At 38.9% G+C, this 22,040-nt stretch overlaps 1 protein-coding gene across 1 annotated transcript in view; it reads left to right on the top strand.

The window, feature by feature from the left end:
* Positions 1 to 242: 242 nt before the first annotated feature.
* Positions 243 to 22,040, top strand: part of cabp4 (calcium binding protein 4) — a 24,365-nt gene continuing 2,567 nt past the window's right edge. The window contains exons 1-7 of the mRNA XM_014996553.2: positions 243 to 1,991; positions 5,278 to 5,338; positions 5,694 to 5,795; positions 6,133 to 6,262; positions 14,032 to 14,062; positions 15,113 to 15,256; positions 20,968 to 21,077. Coding sequence (XP_014852039.1) covers positions 1,973 to 1,991; positions 5,278 to 5,338; positions 5,694 to 5,795; positions 6,133 to 6,262; positions 14,032 to 14,062; positions 15,113 to 15,256; positions 20,968 to 21,077 — 597 coding nt within the window. The 5' untranslated portion in view covers positions 243 to 1,972. The remainder of the gene's footprint in view (positions 1,992 to 5,277; positions 5,339 to 5,693; positions 5,796 to 6,132; positions 6,263 to 14,031; positions 14,063 to 15,112; positions 15,257 to 20,967; positions 21,078 to 22,040) is intronic.

Below are 22,040 nucleotides of genomic sequence, written 5' to 3'. Positions count from 1 at the left end.
AGATCTTGTATGTTACTTATTCAGGATTTTCTTTTGCCTGAGGCTTGACTTTAATTTAGTCTTAAAGACTATATAAATATAAAATAATTATTGATTGATTATTATGGATTGTATTGGGATTTAACTCGACGAGCAAATAAGAAGCAGCTCATAAATTGTGAAGATGGTGGGAAGAGAAAAAGATTTTCAAGAATCAAAATCTGAAAAAATGGTAGAGATTTTCACCCTCCTTTACCACGATACCCTTAGAAACCAAACAACCAGTCTCAATATAAATTTAGCTTTTAAGTTGATATCGCAGAAGGAAACATTTGAGAAACAGCATCACAAAGTCCAGGAAACACAGCAGGCTGGTCAGGAAGAACGTTGTGGAAAAGTTTAAGACAGAGTTATGAAACAACAGCCCAAGTTTTGAACATCTCAAAAAACCTAAAATAATTAATCTGAAGATAAGTATTGCAGACCTCCAAACCTACTGAGACATGGCTGTCCAGTAAAGCAGACAAGGAGAGCAGCAGACAGGCTTGTGATCATTATGAAAGTGCAGAGATCTGCAGCTGAGGTAGAAGAATCTTTCAGAAAGGCAAACATTAGTTCTGTATGCTATAAATTCAGGAAGGCATTGCTGAGTAAAGCCAAAAGTAAGACCTCTTAGTTTTCCTGATGCCATGCAAGGAACATAGACTGGTGGGAAAAACAATTATTCTGGTCATGTCCCCAAAGGCATTGATAGATGTGGAGGACCATAAAGCAGGCAAAGGAGCGGCAGAGATGGAGCAAAAATAAAAAAAAAAATGTTTAAAAGAAACAAAAACAAAGTTTAAGGTCCAGAAATCCAAAAACAAAAGAGGGAAGACAAACGGGAGAAACTCTGGCAATCGAGGAATGATGAGCAGTGTTGAGCAGATGAAGCAACGATGACTAAAGAGCCAAAGGGGTATAAATACTGGGAGAATTGATGAGTGGAACAAGAAACAGATGTGACTAATGAATAAAATGGAAGCAGCTGAGACTGCAGTCAGAGAGCACAGACAGAAAGAATCAAAGAGAATATGCAGCAGGACAGGAACCGAACACAAACCAGAAACTAAGAGAAAGAAATCACAAAGTAAAGAGAACAGAATGGGCCACACTATTAAAAATAAAACTGGATTCTACTAAGAAGAAACTAAGTGAATCTAAATTTCCCAAACGTGATAAAATCCAATAAGATGAGATAAAAAAATAATTAAATTTGGCCTGCATGGAAAAAGTAATGTGTGGTAGAACTTAACAATACACTAACTTTACCATGAAGGCACTACCCACACGGTGTATAGTGGTGGAAGCATCATTCTTTGAAACATTTTGCCATCAGCAAGGAAAGGAAAGTAGTTCAAAGTTGTTGGGTATAGTTAATTACATAGCTTTTCTGGAAACAACCCTGGTAGAGTCATATAACAAAAGGGTTTAAATCAAAATGTATTTATCTTCCAAAGTATTGGGTGGGCTCAAAACAAATGCAGACATACTTTACAGATTTTGAGAATCCTTTATCGTTCTTCTTCCACTACGTTTTATTGGCCTATTACATAAAAAATTAAAAATTAAAAATACATAAAAGTTTGTGGCTGCGATGCAAGAAAATTTGGAAAAGTTCAACATTTTATTTTCTCTCGGAAAGAAATGTCAAGAAATCCTAATTGAAGTTCAAGCCCCCGTGCGCTCCAGCCCCGTTCCCTTCATATCTCGTTCCCAACCTGCTCTCCATCTTCAGCTGTGTTTGTTTTTGCCCAGTCCACCTGGCCCTCTATTTCATTACCTCAATTAGAGTGATTAGGATCTAAAATTGCTTGTGTCGGCTGCAGTGATTGACAGCAATTGGCCACTTAGGGAGGAGAGCTGAAGACACGCAGAGTGCTGCTCAGTGGCTTGTGTAGCGAAACCCGCATGTGCTGCCGGCTGTGCTTGTGGGGTGTGTTTGTTTACTCTGATGGGAGTTGTGCTGGGAGGTGAGAATAATTCATGCAGGCTTCATAGAAAGTGAAGACATCATGCTTGAGATACAACTGAAACATGAATGTTTTAAAAAGAGCAGGCAAGTCGGAAGAGAGCTGAGGATAGTGTGTGGGTTTTTTTTTTTTTTTTGCCCTGGTTTTAAGTAACCTTTGCTTCATGCAGTGAATACAGATTTCTTCCTTAAGGAGCAAACCAAACCAACTTGAATGGGACCAAGATAACCTGAGTAAGCACTAAAAACTGTTTTCTACATGTTGATTTCAGACGTTAAGGAACAACGCAATCGAAACCAACAAGTGAAAAAATAATTGCCTCCAAAATCTAATAACTACTTGTGTCCCTGTTTGCAGCAACTGTGCTTACTTTTACATTGCTGTGGAGAAATTTGGGCCCGCTCTTCTTTGCAGAATTGTTTTAATTGAGCCACAATTTGATCCTTCTCCCGCTGCATTACAGAAATGTGCAGAGCTGTTTCGCAAACCGTCGGCTGGACATTATCGCAAAGGATTTTATGGTGCAGAAAATTCCATCAGTTATGGCAAGACGTCAAGGTGGCAGCAGGCAGTCATACCTATAGCATCATCTACTGTTTGCATTCTGAAATGCTGCGTTTTAGTTTTGTACCAGAAGTCAAAGGACGCACGTACAAAAAAAGTGAATCGTCATGATGTGTTTGGACAAATGTCAGAGGGATCTTTGGGGTCTTTGAGGGATCGGTGGGTTTTGCCCGATCTCTTTCTTATGGTTGTGTGACCAACAGGTGGAGATCTTTCTAAAAGTAACAAGATGCACCTGAACACAGATTTAACAGTGCACAATATTTTATTTAATTTCTTTAAAACATTTCTTTTTAAAAATGAGGCTTCAGGCCCACTACTCGGTCCCTGGAACAAAAGGAACACAAAAGGAAACAGGACAGATAAGTTCAATTATTCCAAAAGAAATAAAATAAAACATGCAATGCAAAAGAAATGAGTAAATCAAACAAAACAAATTAGTAACTTCAATCACAAAACAAAACTAAAAGAAAACAAGGGAACAAATAGTTGTCATCTGCTTCCAAATGCCCTTCGATGGGGCCAGAGGAGTAATGCCCCGCGCACACAGCCTGCCCAATCCGCAACAGGTTTAGTTGAGCGGCCCAATCAAACAAGACAAGACAAGACAGCAGAGCGTCCAAAGCGCTGCAGCTCCAAACACAATCAAGTGCCCAGGGGTGGAAACACAGCCTAACCCGGGAGGAAGCTGGTCAGCAGGTGAGGACCGCTGACCCGCGACAGCAATCCCCAGCTGCAGCCGGAAACGCCATCAGAGCAACAGATCGCAGACGAGTCGACCAAACCCACAAGCCGACATGAAGCCGCCGACCGTAGCAACAGTGGGAGAAACAAAGACGCACGCACCTTGCAGCAGCCCGCCCAACTATATAGGCATCTGCCCCGCCCACCAATCAACGGTGCGCTTCTGGTTGCACCCGGTGCACAGAGCGGGGGAGGGTGGAACAGCATCCCACCACAGTTGAATTATAAACACTTTCGATGTTGTTTTAGGTTCTTTTTTACCTCATAGGTAACTTGTTAATGCACTTTGGAATAATTCAGATAGGCTCACCAGACATCACCCCTGGTTCTTGTTTTCTTCGTTTGTGAATAATGACCATCTTTGTGCTGCGCTGGAATCCCAAAGTCATAGAAAAGGCTTTGTGATGCTTTTCAGACGTGCGGATTTAAATAACTTGGTTAGCAATTTCTTGGTTGCACATGTCGAGCAGTATAGGTGTGGCTAGTAAAGCTGAGCTAATATTTCTCCTTGAAAAATATGTTCAATGACAGTAATTCATGGTTTTTCAAGAGGTGCACAGGAATTAAATAAATTCAACAATTATTTGAAAAAAATGCAATTTGTTTGAGGAGTGAAACAGAAGACCATTTTGTTTCTGCAGCACGTGCAAAATGCACCACAATGGTGTAAAAAGATTCTGTTATCCACTAAAAAAGTCCCAAGATGCTTATGTGAAGAGCCTGTTCATTTTAACATGCGACCGTCGTGTTCCTCTTCTGTGTATGAGCGTCGCTGCTCAGTCATGGCTCCTTCTGTTTACAAAAGGAGGTGGCTCATTGGACAGAAGCAGATAACAGGCTGCTCTGTGTTTTTATGCTCCTTACAGCCGTCACGGCGTAGGTTGTCTGAAGCAGCTGCTGCTGCAGGAGCAGATCTTGGATGTCTGTCTTTGCACCATCTTTTTGGCTGGCGAGCCATTACATTTATAGCACAACGCTGCCAAATACAGCCGTTCATCATCTGGCACCAGCACTCAAGAGATGTACTCCATGACCTCATCCATGACGGGACATTATTCACATTTCAAAGAGACAGATATATAAGCCTCACTAATTCTGCCTTCTCGTCCTCCTCACAAGTCCTACACGACTCTCTGACCTTCATTCTTACAGTTGTTTGATTTGTATCAGGAATCTTTTCCACTTTAACTATACTACCCTTGTGTTTTGATTCATTCAGTAGTGGTGGATTAACTCTTTGACTGCCTACTGTTCTTTATGTAACAACACTGATAACTTACCTCTGTGATAAACACCAGCATACATCGACATGGACTGAATGAAGGAAGCAACCGCTGTTCACTCAATATCCACATGAGGCAGCCAGGCACATACATGTCTTTATTCTGCTGTTGAAGCACTATAAACTACTACCGATCCCCTGAGGGACTTTAAAACAATAAAAAATACTTTTGGTGGATCTTTTATCGGTTTTGTGACCCTCTGAGTTACTTTAGTCTTGCAAAACATCAGTGACATTCTGGGTTTGGGAGAATCTCACAACATTTTTGTAGGATGACGCCAGAATCTCGCAGTTCTGTTTTGGGGCTCGTCTCTGCCTTTGGAAGATTGTGAATACATTTTGTGAAATCTAAAGTTAATTTTATAGGATCCTACTGACATTTTGGGAGATATCAAGTTTCTGAGCTCATGTAAACTTTGTTTGATGCTAAGTTACTATTAGAATTAAAAAATTATATAGTTCTAAATTAGTTTTTTACTACCTTGCAAGTTTGTTTTTTGTAAACATCCGCATTTACTTTTGCAGGAACTTCCAAAAGTTTTGTTTGATCTCGATTTATAATGAATCTTGCAGCAAAAAAGATCCTACATTTGATGATATCTTCCAAACTTTTTGTATCTCTGCTTCAGCAGAGTTGTAGTTTCTTGTCTGTGCTTGATTTGTCACCTTTAACGTTTGTTTTTGCTTGTCTTTCAGCTGAAATGTCTGTTAAAAGTGCAAAGGGAGGTCCAGACAGCCGACCGTCCTCTGCTGCCAGGTTGGTGAAGAAGATTTGTGGGATAAATAAGAAAAGATGCAATTGCGCTTAAACAAATGTAGCCAGTTCATCTGTGAGTATTATAACTTCCTGACTACTTTTGGAGCAGCAAAGAAAAACACTCCATTAGCTTATGCAACCTGTTAGAAACAAAGAGACGTAGTAAAGTCGAAAACTTTATTATTCATCTCCAATTGATGCTGTCAGTTTTAGCTATCTTTTCTTACTACCTTCATGCTAACATGGTGTTGTTTTGTTATAGTTTTTGAATTAGAAGAAATGAAAACATATTAAGGCAAGCAATTCAAGTCATTTCACGCATCTTAAATTGATACAGGCTTTTTTTCTCTCCCAGCGTATCTCCACGAGGAGGGAGGGCTGCGGCAGCTGGAAAATCGCCCGCTATGGGGAGATTCAAAAACAAGGCCCTTCAGCTTAGCCTCTCCAAGAAATTCTGGTTATTATCATCCTCTGTTTCTAATCAACATTGATTATGACAAAAGGACTGGGTTATGTTAGGCTGTACACTCAATTAGCGCCATCAAATGATAAACAAGCTGACAAACAAGCCGCCAGAGTTGCCTCGCTCAGGAAAAAAAAAAAAAAAACTGCTTCTCTTGCCTTCTGCTTGTGAAAATTTCCCACACTGGTTTCAGTTGATGGTAAAAAAAAAAGCTAAAGAGAAGTTTGCAATTTCTTAAAATTGTAAACTATAAGTACTTTAGGTGGCTTGGTATTGATGATGATGATGATGATGTCTCTAAACAAATAGCATGCAAATACACACTTCACAGCTCCAAGTCCTCCGCGAAGGAGAAGGCGTCTGAGGAAGAGGAGAGCAAGAGGAAGAGTAAAAGGAGCCTCAGCAACAGCTCCATGGTGGCAGCTGCCTACATCTCCTACCTAAATAAACTTTTTGGACAGGTCAGTTCTGCGTCACGGTGCTACTCCATGTTGTCTCGGACAACACAGTACACTACATTGTCGATTTTAATGTTAGCTTTTGTCACGTTCCAACAAGAAACATGAAATGTATTTTAATATGATTTTAGGTGATGGAGCAACAGAAAGTAGTGCAAAGTTGGGAAAATAAAGCTCCAGAATATGTTGAATCGTTCTCATCATTGCAATCAGCAAGTGTCTTAATTGCAAACGATTAGTTGGATGTAATGGGTTATTATAATTCAAGTCTGCCATTGAGAAAGTGTTTGGTCAGTCGGAAGGACTCTGTGCGGACGTGGTGGGGACGTTGTTTAAGCAACGGTTGAATAGAAAAAAAGTCAAGAATATTTGGATAAATTATCCAAATATTTGGATAAATTATATTTGATATCTTCAGCAACGGCATCGTATTATTCAGATAAAAAATAAATAAATAAATCGTAGTACCATGTGATATATTTTTGTACTGAGCAGGCTTTCTCATTATTCTCCTAAATAAAACTTAAGTAAGAGTTTACATTACTCTGAACACTTCCATGCTGCAACATAGAGGTGGCAATATTATGTTGTGGGGATGGAATGGAAGATATATAGAGCTAGAGAGAGGTCAATCCTGGAATAAAAAAAAAAATAAATAAATAAAAAAAACAATTAATTAGGGCCTCACAGCATCAAAATGACACTAAGCAACATACAGTCACAGCTACAATGGAATAGTTTTAGGTCAGTCATGTATATGTGCTAAAATGGCCTAGTCAATACACACACCTTAATGCGAGTGAGAATCCATGGCAAGATTTGAAAATGGATGTTTGCAGACACTCTTCTCTCAATCTGACTGATTGAATGGGGAAAACGTTCAGTCTCTAGACGAGGAAAGATGATTGAACAATACCCCAAACAATGTGGAACTATAATTGCACTGAACGTTAACTATTGACTCAGGAGGCTTGAATACAAACGCACAAGCTGTTTTTCAGATTAAAGATAATGAAAATTATTAGAAAAAAACATGCATCACTTCCTTCCACTTCACAATTATGCACTATTGTGCTGCTTTGTCACAAAAAACCTCAACTACAACACACTGAAGCTCACTGTTGTGACTTTTCAAAAAGGTTCAAGAGGTATGAATACTTTTGCAGTAAACTCTGTCAAGTCAATTTATACCAATTTGAAACAATTCTGTTCTGTAAATGGCTCAAAATCCCACATATATGATGGAATTCCTTTCAGTAGGGATTTACAAAAGTAGCTTCTTTTTCCATTAAATCAGTGGACTCGGACTGCAGTCCTCAAGGGCCAGAATCCTGCAACTTTTACATGTCTCCCTTGTTCTCCACGCCTGATTTAAATGGGGAAACCGTCTCACTGGTATGCAGTGAAGCTCTGGAGAGCTCTGCTAATGAGCTAATATTGGACCGAGGTGAGCTGAAGCAGAGCAACATCTAAACGTTGCAGGACCCTGGCCCTCGAGGAATGCAGTTTGAGACCACTCCTTTAAAATCATTATTGCCGATAATAAAAAACACATTCAGAAAAAAACTGATTGTGATGTGCAAATGTAATTTGTCATCTGTTTTCATCAAAATAAAATGAGATAAGCTGTAAAAAAAAAAATATGCCCAATTTCAAAATTATTTCTACATTTTCTTAGTAATTCATTGCAAGGGTTGCAGTCGTCACCAAACAGTTTCCATATATCGCCACCGAGCTTTGTGCTTCGCTCCCATGCAGTTTTGCGCATCTCATCCCCTGCAGCAGTCTCCTAGTGTTTGTCGGCTAGAAGGTTTATTTACAAGATAAGAGCAGAAACACACCACTAAAGTGCTTAAGGGAAGCTCACAAAGGAACAGCATTAACTTTGTGGAGTGGATCTGCCGTAGACCAGACCTCAATCTAATCCGGAATCAAAGAGCAGAGGAAGAATGGGGGAAAGACCTATCTGTTCTTTGATTTTTTTTTTTTTTTTTTTTCTGCGCCTGCTTCATCCTGTTCCAGGTGTTGGAGGTGCTGGTGCCTTTCCCAGCAGACAGGGGGCAGAAAGGAAGTATGTCACCATGTTCATCAGAGAACTAACAAAGAGAAAAACAATTAAGCAACTCACTGGAGAAACAAAAACACACTTAGTGCAAATGTAAGAACTGGTTAACTAATGTAACAAAAAATAATTTGGCAATGGTGTCATGTAACCGAAGGAGAAAAATTTTGTAATTATAAACCCAAATAAGAATCACGAGAATATCTCCGACCCAGCATCCCTAAATTATTATTTTTTTTTTTTTGCCACTTTTTTATGACATTTCCAGACGGAAGAATAAAAATTCCCCGAAAGGCAAACTCTGACACGGGCATGAATAATGTATGGTCTCCCCTGTAATACCAATCCTTCTCAATAGCCTGAGCCTTGGAATAAATATAAATTAAAATGAGCAGCTGGAGGAAATTGGGTTTTTATTATGCACCACCAACCTGACATATTAGTAATAATGTTAATTTAAACATATTTACCATATTTTGTTGCGTTCGTTTCGGCTCTGGGCTCGCAGACCTCCTCGCTGCTGTTTATTGTATTCACTGGTCACATCAGGAGCTGAGATGTTTGCTGCAGAGCAAACATTTCAGCTTTTGTCCTCAGGCCCTCCTGCATTAATCAGACCTTAATAATAACATGAGCACTTTGTAAAATAAAGGTGTTTCTCATTAGCATATTCTTTTCCAATATTTTTCAAACATAAGCAGAGGAAGTGAGTGGTGGATTACTTGGTTCAGCCTGGAGATTCAGATGTGACGGTCGTGTCTTCGTTATGCTTGTAAAGTAAATTTAAAACCTTTTCAACCTTTGAACCGTTCTGTTTTGGATTAATATATGACCACTCTTCTTATCAGAAAATGTAGTTATTACATGTTACTTACTTTAGTACTTAATACTTATGTTAGCCCCAGGATTTAAGCATAGTGTAAAATATTTTTTAAAGAATATCAAATAAAAAGTCACCTCTACTTGCTGATATCTAATATCTTGATGGACGAAGGAATGCATTCTTTCAGAGGTTTAATCTGCTAGTCATTAATTATTTAAGCCAGAAAGATTGTTTGTAAACATTTGCCAAGATTATCCCGAGTACGTCTTCACTAGAACATTAATTTTGCTTAACCAAACACACCCAGCACCAATATTTCATACTTCTGTTTTTGGAAAACCAATCCAATAGTTTCACAAACGATTCAGGGCTCGGCTGCTTAGCTGCTGTCCTTTAATGTCCTGCTTGGCTCAGGTTAAACACTGGCTGAGTTCATGACTGATATCACTTTTCCATGTTCCTGCGGGGAACCACACTGGAAAAATTACAAATGGACGAGAGCCAACAATCGACTTTGCCCACTTTCCACTTCTTGGGGGGGGGGAAACCATTGAGCTCAGTTTCTAGTAGATATATCTCAATATAAATGGAGTGTAATAAATGGTTGTGACAAGCAGATTTTTCTTCTGCAGAGTGGGATGAACGCTACGTCTGTAGTCTCTGCTTCTAGATAAATTTGGTTCTCTAAAGCTATTGTTGTTGTTTTAACGTTTAGTAAACAGAAACACATTCGTACCATTCAAGATATTTATCATCCAACTCTATAAAATCTAGAAACATGTGAAAAATAAAATAAAAAGAAGATAAGTAGAGAGGGGAGAAAAGCAGAATAGGATGTAGCATAAAAACAACATAGATACGAAACGATTTTGTTTCCAGAAAGAAAAGACAAAATTCCACCTTTAATTTGGCAACAGAACCTAAACAATCAAGAAGTGTTTAGTAAAAAAAAAAAAAAAAGGACTTTATCCATTCTCTCTTGCTGCCATTAAATAGTCGTTCTCTTGATTTGCGTAAACACTGGTGATAAGGAGGATTTCATTCAGCCTCTTTGTTAAGTGAGGCCAACAATGCCGAAATAATTTGCACAATTTGTTCTCATCAGCTCCTTTCTGATCTAAGAAAGACAACATTACTGGCTTCATCAATCTGCTCAAGCACAAACATTCATCCATTTATAGATTAGCCACTTCTGAATTAATGTTCCTCACGACTTCATTTTGGCAAGCGCCCGAAACTGATGGAAAGAGCCGTGGTGCGTGCACAATATTTGTCATGTGTGCAAGATTGGACGGTACATCAACATGACACCTGCGCCTGAAGTTGATGTCAAAAAATTAAAAGGTCTGCATTTAAAAAAATTTAATAAAATGCTTCTCTGAAAGAAAAAACTGAAGAAAATGCATCTCCATTTGTAAACTTAGTAAATATTCTTTATGTCATCATAGGAGTTTCAACGGAAGAGCTTTTTTTTAAGTGACTGAAGCTATGCGTGAGAATAATGTAAATATAAATCATTAGCTTCATTTTTAAAAGAAGAGATGTATATATCTATTTGCAATTTTCAATGAAAAGGAAGGTTTTATAAAAGTGAACATTTAAAAACAACGTTCCTGTTGGGTTTTGAAATGTTTACTGTAACTTTGATAGGATCAAAAAATGAAAGATTAAATTAGTACTTTTTTAACAATAGCTTATTTTTGTGTGGCATTGTTACAGTTCAAATGATTTTTTTTTTCCTTTCTTATGCCTTTCCTTTGATTTAATCAAAATCATTTTACTTGCCTTGTATTTGTGTTGCACTATACAAAGAAACTTGCCTTCCCCTCGTGTCATGTTTTCATGGAACATAGAGAAAACGGTGGATAAGTGTCTCGTACTCGGTTGCCAAAATCATGAAAATTGTCAGAAAACCAGAATTTTTTTTCTGTTTCACTACAATGCTGGACTTTGAACAGATCTCCATCCGCATCTGGTACATCTAGTCTTTCTTTCCCACATTCCGGAGCCGTGCAGAGAGGGCCTGCAGTTTGGGTTGGTGCTGGGACGTTGAGGCAAAGAGACCACCTATCCCGCAGCAAGTCCTCATGTCAACATTTGTATCATTACCCACTGAGCCCGCTTTACTGTCAGCTCACATCAAATCCAGCACAGAAACACAGAAAAATAAAGGATGTATCTCAATCACACAAACAGCAGAAACAGATTTTTATTTATTTATTTTTTTTCCCCCTCACTGGGCTTTTTTTAGCTGCATTTGCAGTGTGACCGCTGTACGTGTGCGTGCGTCATGCTAACGAAGCGGCTCACTTGGCCGTGTGAAGGCAGACAGAATGACATTAACCGTTAATGGGCCCATTCTGATGGATGAACTGAGTCTGACTGTGTGGCATGCTGTCTGATCCTTTCAGGATGGCAAAAGGAAAAAAATCCAATTAATGTTCTGTCCTCGCTAACTAAATATTGCCGCCATATGATGGGACGATATTGTGCAGGGCAAACAGAGCGGTTGCAACATGACAAGAGGAATCGTATTAAACCATAAAGGTTTAATAAATCAGGCCAACATGAGAAGCGATGTGATTCCTGATGCAATTGCCTTTTGGCTCTGCATTTAAACTGTGTTGGCAGTGTAATACAGTGAATAATCATTGGAATGGTGCCACGCGGGGCAACGTCCAAATAAGTCATGCTGGCGTTTCTCCTTGAGATGTTACAGGGATCTTTGGCAGGGTGACCTTGAATGATTTCTGTTTTCCCTGCAGCATGTTAGACTCACGTTTTTTTTTTTTTTTTTTTTTTCTCTTGTACCTTAATTTCATTCATGCGATAAATGCTTTAAAAAGCAGGAAAAAACTACTCTTACTGTAGACTGATAAAAGCACTGACTCACCAAGAAAATGGAAAGGCAGCTAAGGTGAGCATTGATCTTGAGGAGATTTAAAAGTCATTGCAAATGTACTTTTTCATAAAGTACGATTCAATTCTGTAATATGAGACTTGATTATACAAGGCTGAGTAAAAGTCTTGAAACTTTTTTCTAGTAAATTTAACCTGAACTGTTTGAATAACTTCTTTAATAAACAAACTACACATATATCGACTGAGTTAGTGATCTCCTCTGAATATATCTGACACCCTGCTACACTTAAGGCTGCAATTTTGTTGATTATCATCATAAGAATAACATAATTATATATAATAATCATTCCAAAACCTCGCTGATATCACAAAAATATCCTTTTCAGAGTAAAGAGTTTCCTGTTGTGAGTGAAGACACTTCAGCCTGTAGCCCAAAGTCTAATATTTCTACAAACTATGACAGGTTTTCTTCCTGTATTTCGCTCCATCCAACTCTCCACCTCTTAGTTTTCCACCACAGGTTAAGGGATCAAATTGCCAATTCAAGCCACGCTTTGATTTCCATTTCCAATTAAGCGCTAATTTCTGTTGGTAATCCCAGTAAAATATATAAAAGTTTCTGGCTGTAAAGGTTGAAGACGTCTAGGGACATTTCCAGGGCAATCAAAAACAAATCATCTTTTTTTTCCTGCTAAAATAGGAAAAGCTTGTCAGGTAAGAAACTGTGAAGGATGTTTTTGAACTTCCCAAGCCTCCTACTTTTTCCAACTGTGCTTCTGACTCCAAGTATTGCCTCAAGTATTGCAACTGATTTCGTGATAATTGACATTTTACTTTACTTTCACCTTATTTTTCTCCTTTAGCTTGTCTTCTTCCAGAAAAGTTGGAAAAATGGGTCCAACTGAGACATTTGGGGGTTCATTGAAAGCTTGTAATGACATTTTTTGCTCTGATGTAGTCAGTTGAAAATGATTCTTGTTTATATTGCGTTTTCTCTTATCATACTGACTAAAGCTGCATTTACCCAGTCACACACTCTAAAGCATTCATGCATCTACACACAGAAAGGCAATTTGGGGTTAAGTGTCTTCTCCCAGAGTGCATTGACAAGTGGCAGGAGGAAGCTTGAATTGAACATATACATTTTTCAAATTGAAAACAGATTTTTTTTTATATGTATACGTGAGGGTTTTGTTTTTTAAAGCTCTAGAGAAATGCTTCAGTGTCTCTCCTGTCAGTTTGTAGACAGACTCATTAAGAAAAATATCCCAAATCCCTCCCACATTTAAAAATACGTTGCCCTAAGACACAAGAGCAACAACATTTGCACTTCATTCTTCTGCAGGACTCGGTTTTCAGATGAACCGTTTCACCTTTAATGTCTCTCCTGTCTGTTTGTAGACAGTCTCATTAGCATATTGTGACTTCAAGCCCTTAGCAAACATGAACTCTAAAGCCATCCACAACACCTCGAGTGGAGACTCTGCTCCTAGCAGCCGTGCTTCTTTTTGACGAAATACCTAAAAAAAATGCAAGTAAACGAACACAAAGTAAGACAGAGAACAGTGAATGACTCATGCTGGTAGCCATATGCTAATGCCATCTTCTTCCTAAGTAGGCCAGGGTACACAAGCGTATTCCTGTGAGTAAGCCTGCACGTATTTATTTCTCTTTGCGACAAGGTTTGCTGTTTGTGTGTGGGCGTGTTTTTTGGGCGCACGCGGACTGAGACGGTGTCTCCGGATGAAGCAGCTGCAGAGGTTGTGCGCGCGGCACGTGTGCACGAGTGCATGATTCGGTATCACTTTGCCAATTAGAGAGACATGTAGCTGGGTGAAATCCCATTAGGGTCCTCTGTCAGCACTGACATGGGTATGCAATGTTGTTCTGATTTGGTAGTCAAAAGCCAAATTATGACTCTATATTTCTCAGGAGGATTCTGTTTTAAGTCGCCCTGGTTTTACATGCCGTCCTGCAAAAAACGTTTCCTAATTGCTACCACCGTGTCCTTTCTGTGCTCTGCAGGAGAGGGAGCTGATGCCGCTGGAGATCGATGGTAAGATTGATGTCTTTTTGATGCAACTCTCACAAGATGCAAGCGTGACACACTGCAAACGCGTGCAGATGTTTATGAATTGCATCGATATTTTTTCCTCCCTGAAGTCGCTCCTCTTAATCATTTATTGCAGACTGAAGGACTTTCAGTCTGCAATAAATTAATAAATGTGCCGTGTGTCAGGCTGCAAAAGAAAAAAAAAATCAGACCCAGGTTTTCTAATCTTTGTGAAAGAGTGGAAGCTAATGTAGGGAAATATAAAGCGAACACACACACACGCACACACACACACACACACACACACACACACACACACACAAAATGCGTGTTAGAAAAATGACACCACACAGCATGCCCAGGAGAAAGGAGAGCATATTATGTTTCTTTCTCTGGATGGTGTGCAGCATGTGACCCCAGGCTGTGGGGATGCTGGACAGAGTCGATGTTGAGATGGGTGGAACTGAACATTTGGTGATCATGAAACAAAACCCCACGACTGTAGAAACTAAAAGCTAGATTGGCTCAAACAAACTCTAGACCTACATAAATCCCAAGCCAAGTGAAAATCTCTGGTGAAATCGATGTTCAGCCGCTCCATCCCCATGTGGAGGAGGTTAAGCTGTTTTGAAAAGAAGATTTTCAAAAAATATTCCAAAAATATTGCAGCTGTATTTTCAAGGCAAGGTGGTTTTTACGAAGAACACATTGGAGTTTCTTAACTGGGAAAAACATTTTCTGAAGTTTCTAATTTTCGTTCCTCTTCACAGTTCTAAACACTAGATTAATCTATCTGTTACATGAAAACATAATGAAACACGCTGCACTCTGACTGCAACCTAACCAAATTTTAAAAAGTGAAAGAAGTGCAACTATTTTCATTCGATCCTCTTAACTCGCTGCATTAGAGAGCTATTGATCTATATGCTGGAGTCATAAACTGGTCACAAAATGTAAAAGTCTTGCACAGACTGTGTGAATTTTTGACTCTTTGAAAGACATTTTACCTTATGCGTTACAGTTTCCCATTTAATTTGCTTGTGTGCCCGCCAGAGCTTCAAGAGGCCTTTAAGGAATTTGATTATGACGCGGATGGCTTCATCCATTACAAAGACATCGCAGACTGCATGAGGACCATGGGCTACATGCCCACGGAGATGGAGCTCATCGAGATCATCCAACAGATCAAGATGAAATGTTAGTATTCATCAACTGGGCAGAATGTGTGTGTGTGTGTGTGCGTGTGTGTGTGTGTTTGGTTTCTGCGCCCCCGGCCCCCTCTCTCCCTTCTCGGAGGATTGAGTCATGTGTGCATGATTGATAACCCTTTCTGAAATGAGCAGGTGGAAATGTGAGAGTAATGCGTCTTTGTGTGCTGCATAAACTTCCACTTGTTCTATTTTCCTACAAGTTCACAACTAACTGTTGTATTTGGTCTCGGTGCTCTGATTAGTACGGCTCATTCTGCAGGTGCAGAGACACAGTGGAGCTGATTTGCATCTGTACATTTTTAAACTTTGCTTCCTTCTCTGTGTTCTTAGTGCAAGTATAAATATGCGCCGTTAGCATTTTTAGTTCCAAAGCAGAACTGCACCTTCAGTCGGACTCCATAGGTTTAAGGCCACAGAATGCTTTACAACTTATTTTTAAACTTTTTTGACGTTTTGTAAGAAAGTAAGAAACTCAAACTTTTATGAATATTATGAATATTGTATAAGCTTGTCCCATCCAAAGTGGTTATTTGTTAACAATCTTAAAAGTGTGGCATACATATGAATTTAGCTCCCTGATTATTGAAGACGTTTGCTGCACATGTCTCCACCAGTAAATGCAAGATGTGGACCAGCACTTGATTTTATTTTACTAATTGTGTACTCAGTACCTGTATACAATATACAGGGTGGGTCATAAGTTTCCATACATAGAAAAAAATAAACATTTTATATTGGACAATCATTTTTATTGGAGCAACACATGAACGTCTCCCAACATGACGGACGGCGTGTTAAAAGTGAAACCATCATTTTTTTTAACTTTAAACTTCTTCACAACTTTCTGTCTTGACATGGTATAAAACCAATTGGTTTGACCAGAGGTGTGTTGGAGCAGGGTGTGTGAATCTGGAAGGTAGCTCTCGAGGACTGGACATGGACACCCCTCGGTTAGGCCTCGTCTCTCTTTCTTGTTTTTTTTTTTTTGTTTTTTTTTTTTGCGTTTCCTTTAACCCAATATATTGTCCGTTGCATTTTCCACAATCACGAGGAAAGAAATGTTTTAAACAGAGAATAAAAACATTCATTCATCTACATTTCCAGCATTGCTAGATCCTTGGGGAATCTATGAACACTCACTTAATCCTTTACTGTGGTGCCACAAAAAAAAGCAGCCACATCTCAATTTGTTCTCATTAGGATGGTCTTTTTGAGACAAAACAATGCGGTTTCTTTCATTTTCCTCAAGAGTGCACGGCAGTTTGCCGTCAGTGGTCCCTGAAGGCACATAATCCCTCCATAAAAGGTAATTGGTCTAGTGCAGAGGCTTGCTTTGAATCATAGAAGGGCATCTCCTTATTTCTCAGTTATTATTTACTCCATTTTGAAATCCAGAGGCTTGTTAAATACATGTTTCTCCTGACAGCAATAGACATTTCTCTTCTAGAGCTCAAAATGTTGGGCTATGACAGGGTTAGCTAAAGCAAACTTTTATTATGCCCTAATAACATATCACCTGACATATACAGCTTTATCAATCATTTCTAAAGATATAAATGATTTGACACAAATTGACAATCTTCCACAAAGTCTTTCTCTTGTTGACATTGTTTTCTTGCAGGGCTAATTCAGCATTTTCCCTCTGTGTGTCGATGATACCGACACGTTTGCCAATCACATATTTTAATAAAGTTCTAATTAATCACAAGATTCAATAGATCAAGAATGTAATATGCAAAGACTTTAATACATGTTTGCGAGTTCCCAATAAAACCTGTATTTTGTAGCTTTTTTTTTAATGATGATTTGAATCCCGAGCAAATACCTCAGATTAGATCTGACATCCCGAATCTTGTTGGGTAATTTGACATTACCTTGGACCTTGATCTGAAAACTTTGTTGTTGGTTTAGATGTTGCAATAATTCATCAAGTATCCAGTTAGGGAAAACAACTCTAACGGCTGCCGATTTCGCTTTTATTGCTGATTTTATTTGTCTCCCACTTGGCGACTTGTTTCTATTGAAAACCGCATCAGGCAGGCATACGTTAACTGTCAGCTTTATTCTGACTGCACGCATTAATACAATGGGGAAACATGTCAAAAACGACGACAGTTGCAGCAAATTAGCTGAAAATCGTCTGAAAATGTCACTTGGGCATATTTGAATACTTTTGTGGTGCTGGAGATTTGGCAGAAAGAAAAAAAAAAAATCCAATTACCCAATGTTTGAACAGATCCAGTTTAGGTTTTATCACTCACGACCACCGTTCAGAATCTGAAACCTGGGCTGTGAATAGCTTTCAACCACAAACAGGAAAATTTTTCCAAAGGACAAAACTGAACCTCTGAAGTCTTACATTCAGTGTGACAAATAAGCAAATAAATTACAGAGAAATCTTTTCTTTTGTGAATTATTTGCATTTTTGTTCTCTAGCCTAACAGTATAATCTCAAGCAAGCCAAAAAATCCCTCCTCTCTGTCAAATTTTATTTTAAATCATAGTTTTCAACTTTTAAAACAAAGTCACTCACTCACCAGCTGTTCTGAATAGATACAGACGGAGGACACGGTCTAAAATAGTCGACAGTGAGTGTACTATTACATTCAAATTAACATTTGGACCATCTCGGATTCTTTCAAATTATCTTCTGACTTTTAGAAAGCCTGTCTTTTGAGTTCTCTTGAGTTTTTCTTCCGTAAAATTAATCAGACTTTGCTTTTCACTTCCCAGGAAGCATCCAATATCCTTTTAAAAACGACTAAAAAAAAAAAAAAAAGCAACGCTCATTGAACAGAGGGCTGCTGGGGACACATGACTCACGAGTACAAAGCTTTGTGCAATTAAGAATTTCAAAGGCAGTATCAGATCACTGATAGGCTTTGCAGAGGATATAGCCTCTGTCAGCCTTTCACAAGTTTTTAAGTTCTCTTGAAGTGGGCTTAAAGGATACTTATGAGCTTTGACAACAGTAAGAGTGTGACAACTTGAGGGGAAAAAAAAAAACGACAAAAAAGAAATGGAGCGGTGGACAATTGATTGTGTCGAGTTGTTTACTTTACAGCACATGCCTGGACGGAGGAGGGGCCGATGCTTGAGGGCCGATGTTTAGTCTCCACAGTCTAAACATCGGCTTTTTTTACCAAATCTAAAATCAGCAAATCTGTCTGTGCGGCATAAAAATGCAGAATACTCATCTCAGTTGACATGAAATTCCAGATGTTCCTCAAAATGTTTACATTTGTTTGAGAAGAAAGGTAAAAATGTCAACACTGATTTCATCAAGAGTTTTATGCCACATTATTTAATTAGATTGAGCCTAAAACCCAGTTTTGCAATAACACCAAGAGCATCTTTGCATGTCCAGCTAAGAAATTAAGAGTTCAAACATTTTCAATTCATGAACACAATATTTTCTAACATTACTGTGTGAAATGTTCATTCTTGTTATAGAGGCGTTAGATCATGAACTAACAGAACATTTTTTATCCAAAAGGTGAACCAAGCCTTTTCCACACTTCAGCCTTTAATCTTAACATTGGTTGTTGCTAATGTGTTTTCATAGGCTGTTGCTCAGGCATTATGCTTTTTATCATTGTGTAAGTAGGTTATGTCTTAAACAATTTCCCTTGTTTAACACTGACGTTGCATATTAGGTGGTTTATGACAGGACATGTTTTAGTCAAATGAACAAACTAATGCCTTGCAGGGCCGATTTTTGAATCAGGCTACGGAATAAGCCATATCTGGTCTACAGTGATTCATGAAACTGCGTATGCTTTAACGACAAAAATAAGACTGGCGCAGCTCTCTTTGAAGCACCACACTTAATCATTTTATAAATGAGCACTGGTCCCTGCTCAGAGAGAGTGAATAGAGGCGCGGTAATAACACCATTAGGTCTTCTGTAAAAAAGACAACCATACGACTGACGTAATAATTTCAGAGTAATGGTGGTGTTCATTTTCTCTGTGCAGGTCTGCTAAAGCTTGTTTTTCTTCCCCGACGGTCTCTACTGCTCGGCCGTTTTGACGCCATATGAACTGTTAACCTTTTACAGCGTTTAGAGTTACTGTCCGTTTAACTCCCTGTGTTAACCCAGCACATAAAGTACAGACAAAAACCAGCATAATGAGCAGGACCCTGGACCGTGGGTTCAGAGTGTAAATGCTTAAACGTTTGAACCTTTTTCTGCTTTGTCGTCAGCAATGTGAATGCTTCTTGATTCCTTCCTGTCAAGGGAATAAAATCACCCGGTTTACTTCGGTGAAAATGATTTTCTGATTACATTGTTAGAATAACAACAGGAAAAAAAAAAAAGAAATTCATTCTCAATTTTGGTGCAGAGCTCCACGGTTTCTGCCTGATGAAAGTCATTAGCTGCAACATAGAGAGATACATTTTGTGACTTTGGCGACGGAGTTTCATCTTTTTGTTTCTTGCAAGGTCCACTCTTCACCTAAAAACCTGTTCCAGTTATAGATGTGCAAAATGTTTAATTTTTTCTTCTTTTTTTTTTACAATGAAATTTTGTGGAAATAGGGATAACATTTTGAGCTATAGTAAAACATATTTTGATATCATTTTTTTAGCTGTGACTGTAAAAGTTATGCTGTTTAAAAAATGTCTCAGACGGCTCCTATTTGATTATTATTCCTCCACACAAAACTAAAACTTGAAAACAAAAAAGAAAACTTATTTCGCCTTAAGGCATGTGCCAAAATATATTATGAATTTAAAAACCACTGCATCAGTTGCAATAAATCCTTTTTATTATTCTGTTTTGCACACCCGAATGCTTAAACAGAACATGACGGTTTTACATGACAGAGTAAGTGTTAGTGCTTTCTGTCCATGAAGGAATTTGTTTCGGGTTTAATATCTCTCAGCGGTCCGCGGACTCAGAGAGTTGATTAAATTTCTGAACCACAAAACGACGACACGTTTTATTATTGGAGTAGTCTGTCACTCGTACAAAGGCCATATAATGAAAACAGGCCAATCTTTTTGGTGTGTTCGCACCGTCGAACCAGCCTGACTGTTGTCAAAATAATAACATTAAGCCCTCCGTATAGGTCTCTTTAATAAACGCCGTGGAGCTCAAACAAAACAGAAGCGCCGCTGACGCGTCTTAAGGAAGCTTCGGGACGAAGAAAATTTCCATTTTGTTGCACCGACATGCTGAGAACATTCAGCTCTCGCAGCAAACCAGTCAGTCAGCCAGGCTCAGAAGGCCTGTAACATTTAAAGACATATTTATTATCGTTAATGCTTTTAATAGTTACTCACTTGTCTTCAGGTTGCACATCGAAACTATGTTAGTGTAATCCAGTAGCATAAAATAATGAACTAATGCCTCCATATGTAAAATTCCAAAATGCAGCAAACGGTATTGAAGGACATTTAATTGACCCGAGTTTAAACTCTGAACTCCTGGTGGAAAACGTTCATTACGTCAAGCTAAAAAGTGCAATGCACGTGTGGGGAATCGTTTCTACTCAGTCCCCCTCTTACACGAACGGGAGAGTGATATTATCAGGTCGAGAAGACCGATGTGTTGCAGATAAAAGTTTCTCACAGGGAACTGGCAGGTTTTGCCTCTCACTTGCGATGGCACAAGTGAGAATGTGAAACAGTGCTTCCCGTTTCATATTCTGCTCTGACGTGACAACCTGTGGCCGCTCTCTTTTTCTGCAGGGGGCGGTCATGTAGACTTTGACGATTTCTGTGAGTTAATGGGACCACGAATGCTGGCTGAGACGGCTCACATGGTCGGGCTAAAAGAGCTGCGCTGTGCCTTCAAACAGGTAGGGGGCCCAGAGTCCGAACGCCGGGCCTTTTTCTGACACTGGGTTCCGTCAGATTAGACCTTTATTTGGAAAGTGTCAGGAATGTAAAGAAGGCTAAAAGATCAGAGCCAGCAAGTTAAATACAGAAGAAGGAAAACATAGCAGGGGTTTGGAGGATATTTGTGGGAAGTACCTTCTTGTAGCTTGATTGTTTCCGTCCACAGAAGCATAATTTATTGGCTAAGTATAATAGTTATTCTGTAGACATCAAAATGTGTTGCTACATGGGTTTTGACATGTTGAGAAATGTAAACATCTTTATGTTCAAACATCTGAACATAAAGCTTTTAGACCTGAACAACAAGGCTTGTGTTTTTTTTTTATTGACTAATATCAACTTCTAGTTATTTTTAGTAACTTTGAAATTATAGTCAGCTACATTACCATCCAACAAAGAACATCCAAAGCAAATCTAATCTTAAATATCAGCTCTTTTTTTGCGAAAACAACCAAATGGGTGTTGAACTGGTGAATTTGACACACTTCATGCCATGGGCATGGCTGAACATGAAACAAGAGATTAAAGAAGAGCTTCTGAGGAGGCTTGCTACTCTCCGACATCGTCAAGGGGTCTGGATGTTCAGTAAGAATGGTTTTCCAGTGTATTAAGAGGCATAAGGGCAGGCTGTAAGAGCGCTCTCGCAGAGATGAGAGGAAATGAATGGAGGAACTATGAGCACTGTGTCGGTGTAGAACTGTGTAAATGATATCATATGGCCAAAAGCAAGCTGACAGTTAAAAGTTACAAAAAGCCCAACTCTGAACTTGGCTCCAGTCAAAGCAGCATACAGAATCTGTCTGATGATTAGCACTGGATCAATATAAAGTAAGATTCAATCAAAATGGGATTTTTTTTTTTAAACCGTTTTGATGTTTGACTGCAAACATTATCAAGGCATTCATAAGCATGACATTAAATTT

Source organism: Poecilia mexicana, unplaced genomic scaffold (genome assembly GCF_051168715.1).
Source record: "Poecilia mexicana isolate PSO_F unplaced genomic scaffold, ASM5116871v1 scaffold_1, whole genome shotgun sequence".
Taxonomy (NCBI): domain Eukaryota; kingdom Metazoa; phylum Chordata; class Actinopteri; order Cyprinodontiformes; family Poeciliidae; genus Poecilia; species Poecilia mexicana.
This window is presented reverse-complemented; position numbering and strand designations above follow the sequence as displayed.